This window comes from Excalfactoria chinensis, chromosome 13 (assembly GCF_039878825.1).
Source record: "Excalfactoria chinensis isolate bCotChi1 chromosome 13, bCotChi1.hap2, whole genome shotgun sequence".
In the NCBI taxonomy this organism is placed as follows: domain Eukaryota; kingdom Metazoa; phylum Chordata; class Aves; order Galliformes; family Phasianidae; genus Excalfactoria; species Excalfactoria chinensis.
In genome coordinates, this window is record NC_092837.1 from 1,388,215 (window position 1) to 1,404,196 (window position 15,982).

A 15,982-nucleotide genomic window follows, 5' to 3' on the forward strand; every position below is an offset into this window, starting at 1 on the left:
CTGTGTGGCAGCGCCTTGGCAGCAGCCGTGGGGATTAAAGAAGTAGTGGCTCACTTAGGATTTGATTTAACGCCCACTGCGATGTGTAGGAATCACTGCTGGATCAGGAGCTGCTGCTTCAGCTTCTCAGGCACTAAATTGAGAGCATTTTTTAATTTCTTTTCTTACCCTCATTTTCTTCACAGGGTCATTGTGCTGTGGCCCTTGTGCCTGCTGAGCTGATTAAGGAAGGGAGGGTGCTGAGCTTGATGCAAATGTGCTCTGCTAAAGATGTACTTGGTGCTGGTGAGAGCTGCGTTTAATAAACAGAAGGATGCGCTCTCTGCTTTGGGAATTCATGGCAACCATCTGAATAAAACCTTAAAACTAAGTTCAGAGCAGCACTGCAAAGCTCATCTCCTGCACCCTGAGGGAGCCCACGGGTACATTACAGAGTAATCAGGCAGTAGGAATCATGTAACCTCTGGGTTTAACAAAATGCACTCAAGAAGCAGCTCATGAATTTCACTGTTAAACAGCCAGAGGCATTAAAGGCTTTATGAAATTCTAAGATGCCAGATGAGCCGTGGAGCTGAGTCATCCCACAGACACCTCCGGGGAGAAAAAGCATGGGCTGAGTTGGTAGTCTTCTTCTGGAGAATAAAAGACGCTTCTGAAGATGCTCTGGTGAGCAGCCAGGTACCTGCAAAGGGCCTTTAGCCCATCGTGCAAGAACATCTCACAGCACCTGGAGAAGTATCCCCATGTGGAATGATCTCTTATGGCATCCCTGGCCCCGCAGCAGCTCCTGCAGCTCTGGCACCATGAGGTAAGGGCTGCCCAGTGTCACAGCATGAGCTGACAGCAGCACAGTGGGGCTGAGTGGGTTCCTTGGATGGGCAGAGCTGCTTAGAGAGCCCTGTGCTCAGCTGCCCTGCTTTGCTCTGCTGCAGTTGCAGGAAATGGGTGGAGGAAAACACATGGTCAGAAGTCTGCTTGTTCTGCTGGGATGTTGTTAGCAGTGTGACTGTGCTGAGCCTGTCTGTGTCCCACAGGAGACACTGCCAGCAGTGCTGCTGCTCAGAGGAAGCGCAGTGCCATGCACACACATAACATGTAAGCACAGCACCTGAATGGCCAGGGATTTCTATGCCACAGTTTGCCTTCCATGTGCTCTATTCTGTAAACATGGTTTTTACGGGGCAGATGCTTGCCAGCCATGGTGCCTGCATATGTGCAGGACAGCAAAGATCTGCTGTGCTCAGCACTTGAAGCTTTTGCCAAGTATTGTACCTTTGGGTGCTGCATTGTGCCCAGTGAAAATGGAAGTTCCGTGGCTCCTCTGCAGTGAGGTCTCCTATCTCCTCTGGGGAGTTTAAAGGTGAGGGGGATGGAGGTGGAGGGGAGAAGGAAGGGCAGGAGGAAAGGAATTCTTCCTGTTACAGCATCTTCTGCTGTAACCCTTCTGGCAAACTGGCCCAAGGACCAGCAGTGAGTGGCTGCTGCCACTTGGAGCAAGCAGTGCTCAGCAGTGGCTGGATCCTGGGGCTGCACACCCGTCCCTGCTGCTCAGTGCTGTGACTGCAGCAGTTGTGATGTGCCCTGCCAGCTGCTGAGGGGTTTCCTCAGGCAGGGAAGGTGAGAAGGGAGGTAGGGAAGGGAAAGCATCACTTTGGCCACAGTTCTTCCCTCTGGAGATGAAAAACAGTCCCTGGCTGTGATGTGCTGTTTTCCTGATAGTGCACAAATATAAAGACACTGCAGTTGGTGACAAGCTGAGCTCAGCAAGAGGTGCTTAATGATTTGCCTTATAAATTAGTGAAATAAATCTTGGGACTGGAATGGCAAATGAACACTCCTCATTACACTGCAGAGCTTTTATATTTGTTCTGAGAGCGGACAACAAAGACAAACAAGGTGTTGTTTGTGCCCATACTACATGGAGCCAAGTCTGTGTCAGTGACCTCTTCACCAATTTGTAGGGTCCCCCATTAGCACCAATCATCAGAAATAACAAAAAAGGCCATGTTGTCATTTTGCTCAGACTAATGTGTAAATCGGGAGGTGAATGCATCCAAGGAATGTAGGGCACAATGGAAGCTGCAGAGCAGGACAGTGAGATGGGAGCTTCTGGGGGCTGTTCCCTGGGCCCCCTGCTCCCTCTGGGTCTGCAGTGACTGAGCTGCTGCTCTTCTGCTGGACCTCAGTCTTGTGAAGAAGCTGAAATCTTGTAAATTCTCCTTGGTAGGACAGGGCCAGACCCTTCGTTGTGATGGCACTGCAGGCAGCTCACCAGGCTGGCCTGTGGCTGGTGGTTAAGCTTCCCAGCTGCCATTCACTTGTGCAAAAGTCCTACAGCCTTCTGCTGGATTTGGGCTTGAAACAGCAGAATGCACGGAGAATCCGTTCAGCTGATGGGTTCATACAGCAGCACTAGGCTCAGTCTCTGCCATAAAACTACTCCCATTGGTTGGTGAGAATTCTGTACCACATTGCCTCCCTTGTCAAGAGCAACATAGAAAACCAAGACCTGGAGAAGCCGAAGGACTGGTTTTACTGCAAGCTGAACCTAAGATCTATATTTGTCAAATTGCAGTGGTGCGATCTCGGTACTTCTGAGGATTTGTTTGTACCTGAAGTCCTACAGCACCGCATGTACTCATCACAGCCTGCCCTAACACCAGCTCTTCCCCCATCTGTCAGCAAGGAGAGAGAGCTGCGTCACAGCACAAAGGTGCTGGCAGCACCCAGCCCTGTGAGCTCTGTGTGTTGCAACCTCTGTCAGGCACGCTGCAGGGTCAGGGGTTTGGGTGCAGCACCAGCTAATTGCAGCACCTCCCAGCAAAGAGTACTGCAGAGCTTCCTGGGTGGCACATGATGCAGTGAAGTCAGCTCTCTCAGCTGTGACTTCTTGCTTTGAAGCATGGCCCCTGCTTTCCTCATGGTGCAGCCACAACCAAGCTGTAGAGGTTGATGGCTTTTTAAACAGGAAACGCTCCATCCTCGTGCCTTGCTTGTGCTGCAGGTTGGATTTACTCCAAAGAAGTGCTAAAAGTTCAGTGGTGTGATCTGAAGAGGTTCAGTCAGGCTTGTAGGCACAACTAGTGGACAAGCTTCCAAATAAGACCAAGTCAAACTGGAGCCATTTCCCAGCTGCCACAGGATGCTGTCTCCCCGGGCAGCCCCAGCTCTGCCAGCAGTAACACAAACACACACAAATGCCTCTGTGGTTTCAAGAGCTACAGCAAAAGTGTTTAATGTCACTAAAACGGAGTGACTGACATTTTCCTGCAGCTCCAAGAGCCAATGTTGAAGCACAAATCAAGGCTTCAAATGACCACACTGGCCAGCAGCCACACCAACAGATACGGAGCAAATAGGATCATTATTATTGTTTTTACCCATCTCCAGATGTATAAGTCACAAGGTGCTTGATCATTAACATTCTCTTAATGAGTTAATTAGTTCCACACAAAAGCAGAGCCACAAAATAAAAAGGCATCCCTGTCTGTGAGAGCAGCAGCTCAGCCCCTCTGGCAGGCAGCACCACATCAGGGCAGGGGCACCAAGGAGATGGTGTCACCTTCAACGTGGTGCTACAGCACTAGGCTTAATTCAAGGCTGAAAGACACATTCCTGAAGTTGCTGGCTTGGAAAGAAAGGCAAGGCATGCAAACAAGTGTTGCAAGGAAACCGAAACACCTGACTGGGGCTGAGAGCAGAGCACGCGCAGAGCTGCTGCCACCTCTGATCACACAGCTCTGCGGTTGCGTTGTGAGCACAGAAGCACAGCAGGCAGCTCCTGATCTGAGCTCTGCCTCTTCATTTCAAGGCAGCTTTAAATGAGTAATTTTAAAGACGATAATCTCACTGCAAACAGCATGGCCAGATGCAAGTAATGCATACAGCTCTACTTCAGAAAAGCAATTATGTCTACAATACAGAAGAAAAAGCAAAGTGAGTGTTAGATCAACAACTCATGCTGCTGAGATGCACGCTGCTTTCAGAGGCCATGCACAAATTCTGCCATGAAACACCCAACAGAACAAAACCTGTTGTTTTTCAAATAAATATTGTTTCCAAATAGCTCAGAACCAAAGTTTAAATAACAGAATCTGCCAAAGCAGCCTCAGTGCTGCTCAGATACCCTGCAGGATCCGATTCCTACTTTCTCACTTCACTCTATTACACCATCCGATACAAAAAATGTGTTCATTCAGGTGGTCATTCACATCTGAAGTGATTGAACCACAGCCAAATGCTCACGGTATCGAGGCATGGTCGGCACCACCTGGGCAAAGTCCTCTGGGAAGGGAACACAAGGAGAAATGCAAACCGAGCTTCCAACTGAGGTAGACAGATCATGGAGAGAGAGCAACAAGGGTTGGGGTGGGGCTTTGTTTCCCTTTTAACCTCGTCAAGGAAAATGCTTTAGGCAACAATAAAGGCAGGTCAGTATTTCTGACAGCGAGAAATTCCGCTCTGAAAAAACTAAATGCACAATTTTAAAATAGAAATATTCCTCTTCTGTTACCAAAACAAGCAGAATCATCATAGAAAACTTTCTCCTAATGATTTCAGCCTGCTGTAGAACAAGCCACGTTAAAGCAGCCAGCTACCAGCGTGCTGTTCACAGTGTAAAACATGCAGCTCTTCAGCTGAGGAACACAGAACAAAAAGCTGTGCCTGAAGCATTTATAGCCTGTCTGACACAGAGAGGTTATTCCAGCTTTTCAGACATGAAGTGCAATGTTTGTGGCCTTCATTGGTGTGCTGGTACCTACGGCACTGCAGTGCTCGTAGGGCAGCTCCCTCTCCTCAGGCTTCTGAGAGCTGGGCTTCATCCAGTGACCTGTAGAGCCAGAAACCCATCACCCATTCAGTTAAACTTCCAGAAAGAAAGACATGGGGAGAGGAAATCCAACTTACTTCTGTGAGAGAAAAAAAAACAAGCTCCCCAGTCATGCTACTGAACGATTCTGACCCCAGGAAGGCAGAGCTTAATGGCCAAAGAACAGCTCAGAAACCGGCCTGCGCTTCATGACAGCCTCCTCGTGCTCCTCCTCCTCCGCCACCTCAGAGAGTGAGCAGTACGAAGGGAATCCCCCTCTGGTTTTTGGCTTCCTCCTGGGGCCTGTGGTGGCAGTCAGCAGCTTGTTCAAGGACGAAGGCTTCCTCAAACCTTTGGTGAGATCATAGAAAGCCATGTCATCAGATATGACCCCCAGGAAGGTGCTGGTGGAGCTCAGGATGGATGCAGCGATCTTGGTGCTCTTCTTGATGGGCACCGTGGGTCCTGTGGAGTGTTGGAGTGTGGGGTCCCCCAGTAAGCGCCTCACCGCCACAGAGGTCCCATCCTTCAAGTATTGGTGTGGCTTCTTCCCGCTGTAGTCCCTCAGGTCGATCTTGGCATGGTAGCTGCGGACCAGCATGGAGATGACAGCATCCCGGCCGTGCATGGCAGCGAGGTGCAGCGCCGTGTAACCACCGTGCGACCTGGCATCCACGTTGATTTGGGCCCCTTCCTTCTCTGCTACATCGATGATGTTCCTCACCATGTCGCAGTTGCCATTCTTGGCAGCCCAGTGCAGGGCGGTGAAGCCCGAGATGAAATCCCTCCGGGCTGCCAGGCTGGCATCACCCAACAGCAGCCCGTGGAGCTGCTGGGACCACTGCCCCTCAGCCGCCATCAGCAGCCAGCGGTGCTCAGCCTCCTCCAGCGGCACTTCTTGCTCCTCGCTGGCCCGTTGGCTCTTGGGGACCCGGCGCAGACTGGGCGAGTGGCACCCGCCGTCCTCCTCCTCAGCTACGGGCGATACAGCGCTATCCGGCTCTTCGGACGGCCCCGGGGCCGTAGTGGAGTTGGGGGCAGCCGGGGCCGGCACGCAGCGCACCGGCAGCATGCAGGGCTTGGGGAGCGGCTCCTTGCGGGCATTGGCCCCGCCGGCGGGCAGCGGCACTCCGCCGCCTCCAGCCTGGAAGATCCCGCGGAGCTCGGACACGGCCCGAGGCGACGGCAGCTCCTCGGGGACCGGCGGGGACAGCCGACCTTCGCACGTGGGCTCGGAACCTCCATCCCCGCGCCGCTCCGGGGCCGGCCCGGGCCGCAGGTGTCTCCGTAGCACTACGAACTTGGTGCCCTGCCGCTCCTTCACCACCGCCACGGCGTTCACCGCCTCCTTGAAGCGCTCCCGCCGCTCCGCTCGCTCCGACGCGTCCCCGCCGGCCTCCAGCAGCGGCCGGAAAGCGCCCAGCAGCTCCGCGTTGCTCGCCCACCCGCCGCGCTCCCGCAGGAAGCCCAGCACGGCGGCGGGGCTGAGTGCGAGCTCCGCCATCCCGCAGCCACAGGTGGGGCCGCCGCAGTCGCTCCGCCGCCCGAACCCCCCGAGGCGGAGCTGCCGGGACTGGCGGGCAGCGCGCACCTGCGGGCCGCTCCCGCGGAGGTGATGGAGCCGCCCGCGCTGCCGCCTCCGTCGATGAGAGCAGAGCGGGGCGGTCCGGCCGCGCCTCTCTCCTTTCTCCTCCCCGCGGGGCGGTGCTGCGCTGCGGGCGCTCCCCGGGCAGGTGCGGGGTGAGGGGCAGGTGACGGCCCGGCTCCTTCCGCCGCTCTCCTGCCCCCCGAGGGCGGATGGGAAGCGGCAGCCGGGCCAACTTTTGTTTGCTACAGTATTTCAGTGCAAAGTTTCCGGAGCCGTGTGTTCGGCTGGGGGGGATGGGGGAGAAAGGAGCCTCTGCTGCTCGGGGAAGCAGTGCGTACACCCGTCGGTGCCCCCCGGGCTGTGACAGACGTCACCTCTCCGCAGCAGCGCAGCGCAGCCGTGTGTCCCGCTGCGTTTGTTATGTCGCAGCCTGGCTAACGGAGGAGGTGCGCTCGGGCTGATTCTTCTTCCAGCTCTTTATAACGATGATCTGGGGCTCTGAGTTGTCTCTTAGTGCAGCTTTGAGCAGCGGCTGGAGCTCTGCTCTCCAAAGATTCTGCCAGAGCTCATCAGTGGCTCCGTGACAGCACCTGGCCCCAATGGGGGCAAAAAAATGGGCGGATGGCTCTGCGCTCTGAAATACATTCTGTTGTAGGTGCTGCTATGTGTATGAATGTATCCCTGCTGTGTGTTTATCTTTTGGCTACATTGTAACTACTATGAGCTGCATCTGTATAAATGATGAAACCTTCACAGTGTGACTGCATGTGAGAGAGGTGTTCTCTTTTCATACAGAGAACTGCCTGACTGTGCTGCCGTATCAATTACTTCTGCTCAAGCACTTCTCTTAATGTAATTATTGTTCTCAGCTCTACAGAAGAAAGAAGCCTCGGAGAAACGCCTTTCCCCAGGAGGAGGTGGAGGATTGGAGCCCTGCTGCAGGGGTGACACTCATCCACAAACTTGTTTTCCCCTCTGCTGAGTGTTGCAATTGAGATCAGTGAATTGATTCCTGAGTGACTGAACAGTTTGTCTAGGAAAACAGCAAGAGAGAGAACACAAAGCAAGCAGAGTCAGCGCGGCACAAAGACAGATTAAAGTAACTGCATGAGGATGGATGAGAAAAAAAACAGGGTTTTGTTCTCACTGTCTTAGAGCTTGACTGACATGGAATATCAGCCTGGCCCCAAATCTCCATTTTGAAGGCGGTTCGAGGTGCAGCAGCCCCCACGCAGCACACCTCTCTCCTTTCTGCCTCTCCACACCCATCTGTGGCGGTGGAAGGGATTGCTCAGCCCTCCCCTTGGCTCCCCTTCCCCTCCCGGTTCCATCATTGTGCAGAAAAGCTGGAAAAGCTATTTTGTCTCTTGCTCACAAGCTGGCACTGAGCCAGCTCCTCGGAATCGTTTTGCAGCTCTAGTGTTCTTTCACACAATAATAGCACACAGTCTTTATGCTGCTCATAGCAATTCAGTGTTTCCATGGGCATCGCACACCTCTCATTACTGCCTTTAGAGGTGGCTGTACATTAACCTCGCCCTCTGCTGAGGGAGCTGCTCGTGTGTGGGGTGTCGGTGTATTAGCAATGCCTTCCAGCTTACGGCATCCCTGCAGATCTGCCTTGCCTACTGCAGGGAGCTAATAATGAACAAGCATCCAAAAATGAGCTGCTATGCCTTGGTTTCAATGTTAATTTCTCTTCCTTACTGGAATCTATTGCAGGCATAAAAGAATCTCAGCAGTCCCTGATGTTGGCATTGCAAACCTTCGGCTATGCACTAGGAGTATAGATCATACCTGACAATGAACAAGAGGAGGGGAGAAAACAGTTCCAAAGGATAGGCTTTTTTTGTAAAGCATGTCTTTAACTTACCAATGCTGGGGAAGAAGTGGATCCCACTGCTGGGATTGGCTCCATCACAACAGGGTATGTATGTCCTGGGGCTGACAGCCATGACTGTGCATCTCCAGCAGAGTTCCTGGGGGTGTTTGCAGGAGTGTGTGCCCCCTGCACAGGGGTATCCCCTGAGAGCTGGGGGGTGCTGTCAGATCTCACTGCTTTATGCCCACCCCAGCCAAGCTCCTATTGCTGACTGTCCCCTCAGCTCTCAGGGTTCCCCAAAGAGCAGTATTACAGAGGCTGTTCCCCATGGCAGGAGCTGGCATTTCACATGGCCACAAGATGAGAAGCCCATCCCCAGAAGGCTGCCGAAGAGGAAAAGTCTGCTGACAAGTGCTCCTCACACCATGCCAAGTGAGAGACGGCTGCTCTCATCTAACTGCTGTGTTGCAAGGAGCTCTTTCCCCAGGTATTCTCCACATCCAACCACCTGTCCCATTCATTCTTTGTGTGCAGCCTGAGCTGTGCCATCACAGTCAGTGGGTGTCAAGTTGGTCCTAGACTTCCTGCAATAGAGAACAAACTGTGGGAGAACACTCCATGTATATTCCAGAGTGCAGTGCTGTGTGTGTCCTCTTTGCCAACATTTCCCTTTATCTGCTGATGTCTTTGGGTTACTCACCTTCCAGGCTCAGCACAGCAGGATCAGATCCCAGTGATCTCCGCCTCCTTTACTCAGTGCTGGGTGTACTCAGGTCACACCGTGCAGCAGAAGTTAAGCTGTTTGAATGAGTGTTATTAATACAGATAATAAATGAGCCCAGAGCATTACGGGCATTGCTTGCCCATCATCTGGAACTTCCAGCCTTAAGAAGTTCTGCTGCTTTTTTTGTGTCACCAAAAACCTATCAAGCAAATATTTTGTGTGAGGCTATTTAGGGAGCTCCGTGGGCTGCTCCTGGGAGATTTCAAGCCAACTGCTACATGTCTCGATGTTTCTGATTTACTGCCTGGGATAAAATCAATGTACAGAAACCCACGATTCATTTCATTTGCTGCTACTTTTCAAATCACCAGTATTGCAGCTCACTGCTTCCGTGCCGTGAGCCCCGGCAGCACCTCTGATTTGGATTAAAAAGTGCTGTCTTTTCTGTGAAGAAATATCAGCAACTTTGAAACTGTGGCATTGCAGTGTAGTAACATGCATTGAGAGGCTGAACACTCTGCCATCCCCTCAGGTGAGGAAGGTGATGGCCTCATGGCCAGAATTATTCACACCACACAGATCCAGGATGTAAACTGGGAGATAAAGCACTGTGTTGCAGCAGAGGAATGCCTGTTGGTGCTTCAGAACTGAAGGAGGCAGCATCTCAGGTCCTGCTCCTTCCTGCCAGGAGGGTGAAGTGCTATGGGAGGAGGAGGAAGAAATGGGGGATGTGTGGGGACAGCTGCAGTTGGATGTGGCTCTGCTGCTTTGCAGGAAGGTGAAGTTTGGCTGTGCTGGCTGCCAATGGCATTTCTACCTCCAGGAGAGCTGACTTTCCCAGAAATGAAGTCAGAGCAAGCAGAATGACAGCGCTCACCATTTTTCAGTTTCACTGTTGATATTTCCATGTGAAACAAAGAGCGTGCATTGTGAGGGGGAAACAGCTCCTCCTTTGTGCCATGGAGAAATGCAGTAACCTTCAATGGATAAACAAGTGAGCAAAGGTCTGGGAAGGGGTGGGGGTGAGGGCTGTTTGTGGATAGAAGACAGCAAGGTTCAGCTGTAACTCCAGGATCTCAGCCATCAGATGCAGCCATCCACATGTCTTGGAGTTTGTGGTTATGAAACACTGCTTGTTCCACACAGATGGTGGTACGACCTCCCCCTACCATCCCATTTTTCAGGTGGTGCCCATAAACCTGGTGGGCTTCTGCCAGAAGCGATGCAGACCTGCACTGTCATTCCAGCAGAGCTTTGCGAACCCAGCAGGAGGTGCAGGGTGGGAGTGCTGCCCTTCAGTGCAAGGAAGGAAAATACAGGGTCTGTTTCCAGCCATCCCAACCAAACTGCTGGGACCACTCGGAAAATGGACCACAACTCCCAGTGGCTCCACTTGCAGCTGAGGAAGATGGCACTTGTGTAGAAAAGCCTTCTAAGTCCCATATGTTGTCAGTGTAACCAAAGAAAGTTGATAAAAGTTCTTGGTGGTTGTGCTGCTAAAAACAAACTGAAACCTTTTGATTTCTAACTCTACCCAGGGGGAAGTACTGCATGAAACAAACAGTTACCAAGAAGCTGCTTCCTCTGGCCTGCGTTGCAGAATGTGAGAAGGTTTTGTTTATCTGCACCACCTGGACTGGAGGATGAAGGATTTTCTGCAGCCCTGACAGAAGAGCCGTCCCCTGGAAGCTGTTCCTTCCCTGGGACAGAGGGCTGCCAGGGTCGTGTGCACCCACAGAATCATAGAATAGCCCGGGTTGAAAAGGACCTCAAAGATCATCCAGTTCCCCCCCCCCCCCCCACTACAGGCAGGGTCAGCAGCTACTGGACCAGGCTGCTCAGAGCCACATCCAGCCTGGTCTTGAAATAGCCTTGGGACAGAACACCCAGACTCTGACCTAAATTCGCCATGGATTTAGCAGGTACAAATACTCCTCCAAATGTAGAATCCTTGCAGGAGCATCCAGCTCCACTGCAATAAAATTAATTTCCTGAGTCATTAGGAATGATTTGCATAATAACAGATGCCTTAGCAGTTAAAGGAGATACCAAATCCAATTCTCTCCTCTTGAACCAGTTCTTATGCACCTGAAATGACTGTGAGCCTTTACAGCATGCTCACCTTTATGCTGTGCCCCACACTGACAGCACTACTAATGGACAAAGGTGAGGGGAGCGATGGCACTGCAGGTCTCAGCAGCACAGCTGAAAGCCAGAGCCAAGCACCAGCACTGCCCTGTGCTCTGCTGCAGTGCCTTGGAATTTCCTTCATGTCCTGGAATTTCCTTTCAGCAGTAGATCTTTGCGTCTGACCTGAGGCTCAGTGATACCAGCAGCTGGTGCAGGTCAGCCTGTGTGAGCCTCCTATGATGTTCTGTGCTGTGTGGTCAGGGAAAAGGGCTCTTAATGAATGGAACTCAACAAACCTGGCATAATGGGATTTAAGCAAGTGTCACACAAGAGCATTATGTTGTGCTAAATCAGGACTGCAAAGGCTGCTTGTAATATACAAAAAAAGAAGAGTAGTTTTTAAACATCAAGTCTGTTAGTCCTTGCTTCTTTGTAATGCTTAAAAACTTCTGTCTGTCTCTATGTGAGCAGTTCTAGTTGCATCTGAACACCAGAAATATCAGATTTTGGCTTTTTTATTTTTCCTAAAGGACTCTTGAGAACCTTCAGGAACTGGTCACAGCAGCAACAAGACTGCGGAGTGAGTGCCTGTTCTGGATGAACATCTCCTTTGGCAGGACTAAGTGAGCAGCACAGCTTTGCTACCCTTGGCAGCTGCAGCACAAGGCAGCACAAACCACGAGCTGTTTGTGACTGCAAGATACATTTCTTGTTGCTTTTTCTTTTTTGGTCATTTTTGGAGTTCAGAGAAAGTGAATTAATGGATGGTGGTCAGCAACGCCCTTTTTAGAGACATGCAGCGCTTTTGCAGCCTGTCTTCAGCCAGAGCAAATGCACGGACTATCAGAAGTCATTCAGCTGCAGGTAATTCACTCAGGAAGGACAAGAAAACTCTTCTTAACTGCACTGGATTGATTGTATTTCAAAAAGTAAATAACGGAGCCCAGAAAATGCCTTGGAATCGCTTCAGTGACAAACACAACCTGCTTCCTGATCTCCAGTCCCCTGAGCACGAACACTTGACGACCTTTGCCTCCTCCATTCATTAATCTACACCTAATTTTCATATCCTGTTTTATTCCTCCAGGGCAGCACAGCCACCTTCTGGGATGAGCAGAGCTGTGCAGAGCTCCTGCACTGTGATTCAGGTGGGTCCCCAGGGGAGCTGGGATGAATTGGGAACATGTCAGGGTGTAACACAGGATCTTGCACTGCTGGAAATGCAGCAACTCTGTGCCTGCTAGGACAGTGAGGTCTCATTAGTTTATATTGTGGTGGAAGCAAGAGACCTTCGGAAAGATCACAAATAGCTGCTAAGGGAGAAGATGGAAGTTAATATGGAGTATTATAATGAAGTATAAGTTCTGCTTTAAATTGGTTGCTTGAGGTCTGTTTGCCTTTGAATGTGCTTTAGAGCACTCCAGGGGCTGGAGCTTTTATGGATGATGAATATAAAGGTACTGACATACTGGCTGTCTCCCCTTTGCTTTCTCTTACCAAGAGGTTGAAATGTGGCAAAGCTTTTTAAAAGGCAAAGCAAGGTTGTTCATTACTTCCTAATAACTGGAGCTTTATAACTACATCATCATCATTAGGTTACAACACTATTTGAGGCCTTCCTTTGTGCAGGACACTGGAGCTCAAGCTGTGGTGGTGTAGGAGCCCCTGAGTTAATAATGATGAGTCCTGCAGACAGAACCACCCCAGGTAAGCTCTGCCTGGTCTGTTCCTTGACGGGTGGCTGCATGCCTTCACCTCCACTTCCTCCTGTGCTGCAGAGCATGCCTTCCTCTTCTTCCCGGGGGTTCACACTGGCTGCTTGTTCCTCCTCACTCCTGAGCAGCACCAGTTAGGGCTGAGGTTGATAAAGAACACTTAGAAAATAGGTCTGAGTGTGTGTCCAAAGGCACTGAAGGGATTCCTGCTGTGCTCACAGGAACTGCCGTCTTTTTGTTCAGACAGAAGCTTTTCACTGACCCTCACGTGTATCAAGTTGTAAGCAGACCTGAGCTGCTCACGTTCCATTTGGAGGCGCACGTTGCTCCAATAGAGGGCGAGGAGGAAAAAACGAGGACATCGGGGCTAAACTGATGTAAAGAGCGGGAAAAGCTGAGGCGTGCCGCACGACAAGGATGCAGGTGCGCTGTGGTGACCAGCGGTGCGACAGCAGCTGGTCCCGGTAGGAACACTGCAGCAGAGGGCACCACGAAGCAAGCGCATCTCCGCTGTGAGCGAACAGCTGGTGGAGCGCTGCAGAGGTGAGGCGCTGGGACGGGGCTGGCCGCGTGCTGCAAGGAAGCCCTCCCCAACTTCAGCCCCCACCGCAGACAGCTCGCAGCCCGCCGTCCCTACGATGAGCGTCCGCCGTGGTTGCAGCGCGGGGCCCGGCGACACGCGGAGCATCGCTGCGGTAACGGCCGCGCTCTCGTAGCTCCGGGCTGCGCCCCGCGCGGTGCCGACAGCGGAACGGAACGCGCCGCCCGGACCTCCCGCAGCGCAGGCGGCAACGCGGGGCACCCCCGGCCCTGAGCGCAGCGGCCGCCCCCCGGAGGGGACCGTGACGGCGCGGCGGCCGCTCCCGCCCCTCCCCGCCCCTCGACCGGTGCCGGCGGAGGGGAGTTTCCAGGAAGTGGCCATATTGGATCCATTCAGCCGCAGCCACTCGGGGCGGGCAGAGCCCCGCGCCGCGCTCAGCTCCGGCCATGGCCGCCACCGACCTGGAGCGCTTCTCGGTGAGGAGCGGGGCGGGCTGGGATGGGATGGGCGGCTCCGGGGTCTTCGGTGCGAGGACGAGGTGCGGGGCGAGGAGCGCTGCCCGGCGTTGTGTAACGGCGGTGGGACGCGGGCTGCCCGCATCAGCGCGGCGGGCTGTGCTTGCTGCGGAAAGGCTGCGTGAGCTCCGCAGCCCGGTGGTGCTTCTTGGAACGCTCATAGCTATAAGCGCCTCTTTTCCGAAGCGGGGACTGCTGAGCGTGATGCTGCTGAATCAGTGGGAGCAGAGGCGGTTCCCGGATCGCCGGCGTGCTGCCCGGGCACGGCCCTGCCGCCCTTCCCTCTATAGCTGCTGCTTGCCAACAGTCTCCAACTGCTGCGTTCCTCCCGGCCCCGAAGTTTCCATCTCAGGATTGAATTTGCAGGAGTGGAGCCGACCCGCGTTGTGGGCTCGTGTCTGAGGCAGGGAATGCTGCTGAGCCCCGGGGCGGGCGCTTGGTGCAGAGCTCCGGCGGCAGAGCGCGGAGAAGGGCTGCGTTTGTTCGGTGTATAAATACCCGTAAGGCCGCCTCGCTGTGCCAGCTGGTGCTGCTCGGCTTTTCCTAGGTGTTACAGAGCCCTGAATGCTGCCGAGCCTGGGAGCGAGCCAGTTTAATTTTGGAAACTTTGGTGTGGGTACTTGGGTGCTCGGTGTGCTCACATCCATGTGTGGGTACTTGGGTGCTCCGTGTGCTCACATCCATGTGTGGGTACTTGGGTGCTCGGCGTGCTCACATCCATGTGCTGTTGCTTGCTTTTTTTTGTTGTTGCTGTTTTTTTCTTAAATAGAAGTTCCCAAACGCGTTTGGCTCCCACTGGAGCAGAGTGAGATGGCTGAACTGCAGCGTGAATTCAGCACCCAACTCCATTAAGGGAAGACTGTACGGGAGCAAAGATAGGCTTTGGGGGACGGGGGTGCAGTGGGGGTCCTTCAGCCCGTGGGTTCCTCAGCTGCCCTTTGCCTTTGGGCTCGCTGGTCTGGGGAGCCAGGGCTGTGGCACAGCACGGTGGGTGAGCAGCATCTCCTCTCAGTCTGACGCAGGGCTGAGTGCTGCCCTGCTCGTTCTGCTCCCTCCATCCTCAGTGCATGTTCTGGTTCTGCTGCTGCTCCCCCAGCAGAATCGTGGGCACTTCCCTGTGGGGATGTTCCAGGTGTTTGTTGTGGTCTTCAGGCCTTTCTGGGTGTCACTCTGTGACTTTGTGCCTCAGTTTCCTGAGTGTAATTTTGAATGGGAATTATTTGCTACTGCCAAGAAGAAGTGATGATGTTTATTTTCACCATCTGTTTTTATTTGCAGGGGGAAATAACGTATATCAGAACCTCCTCCAGAGGCTTTTTTAACAATAACTCCTGTTTTTTGGGTTGGTGAGGCTATTTTTAACTGTCCAGCTGTCAGTGACCTCCTGGAATGCAGTGATCCTTAGGTTTGGGTAATGTGTTCAGAAAACTCCCCTTGCACAGTCCTCCTGAGTGCCTCTGCCCCAGCACAGCGCAGTTCCCTTGAAGTGCAGCTGTTGGAAATGACCAATAAAAGCCAATGAAAGGAAGCTGGGCTCTGAGCAGCAGGATCACACCAGCTGAGCTCAAGTCAGCCTTTGTTTTTGGTGAATGTCGTGCCTTTGTTTTAGTCAATGCCGAGTTTGTGAGAGGTTGGCTGGGCTGCCCTGGGAATGTGCCACTGCCCTGCTGGGGACCTGGGCTGCAGGCGTGGTGCTGAGCACCTGCTGTGCTATACGGTACTGCTGCAGCAGAAAGAAAGCTGGTGAGTAGCTGGGGATGTTGCCTCAGCCACACTCAGATTCACCAGCTGCTCACTTTGAACAGAAAGTGATGTCTTTATGTAATCTGGGCTCTGTATATGGGAGTTTGGGTCAGCTGTGAAACACTTCATCGTCAGAACTTCCCCATTCAGGACCATGCACTGCCACGTGTCGTGGTGCTGGAGTTGATGCTGATGGTTTTAGCAAAGGTATGGAGAGCAGAAGGCAGAATGTGCTTGAAATTCAGCAGGGAGATCCAGAAGCTACGGAGGAAGCTGGCAAAGCTGGAAGGAGAAGTGAAGGAAAAGGAGATGCGTGGGAGAGTAAATGGGATGAGATGTGAGACCCAGGCTGGTAGATGGCTTTGCTTCAGTGGTGCTTTTGCTACCACCAAAT

At 52.8% G+C, this 15,982-nt stretch overlaps 2 protein-coding genes across 4 annotated transcripts in view; one reads left to right on the forward strand and one right to left on the reverse strand.

Moving 5' to 3' along the window:
• Positions 1-1,714: 1,714 nt before the first annotated feature.
• On the reverse strand, positions 1,715-6,587 carry SOWAHA (sosondowah ankyrin repeat domain family member A). Its single transcript, XM_072348618.1, has one exon. The coding sequence runs from the start codon at positions 6,312-6,314 to the stop codon at positions 4,980-4,982; it is 1,335 nt and encodes a 444-aa protein (XP_072204719.1). The 5' UTR covers positions 6,315-6,587; the 3' UTR covers positions 1,715-4,979.
• A 7,064-nt stretch (positions 6,588-13,651) lies between these two features.
• SEPTIN8 (septin 8) overlaps positions 13,652-15,982 on the forward strand; it is a 34,211-nt gene continuing 31,880 nt past the window's right edge. For all 3 annotated transcript variants that reach the window (XM_072348642.1, XM_072348643.1, XM_072348644.1), the window contains exon 1: positions 13,652-13,806. In XM_072348642.1, the coding sequence (XP_072204743.1) occupies positions 13,777-13,806 (30 nt within the window). In that variant the 5' untranslated portion in view covers positions 13,652-13,776. The remainder of the gene's footprint in view (positions 13,807-15,982) is intronic.

Bases quoted from the DNA above. Each gene is read 5' to 3' on its own strand.
- SOWAHA (XM_072348618.1), bottom strand. From the start codon at position 6,314: ATGGCGGAGCTCGCACTCAGCCCCGCCGCCGTGCTGGGCTTCCTGCGG.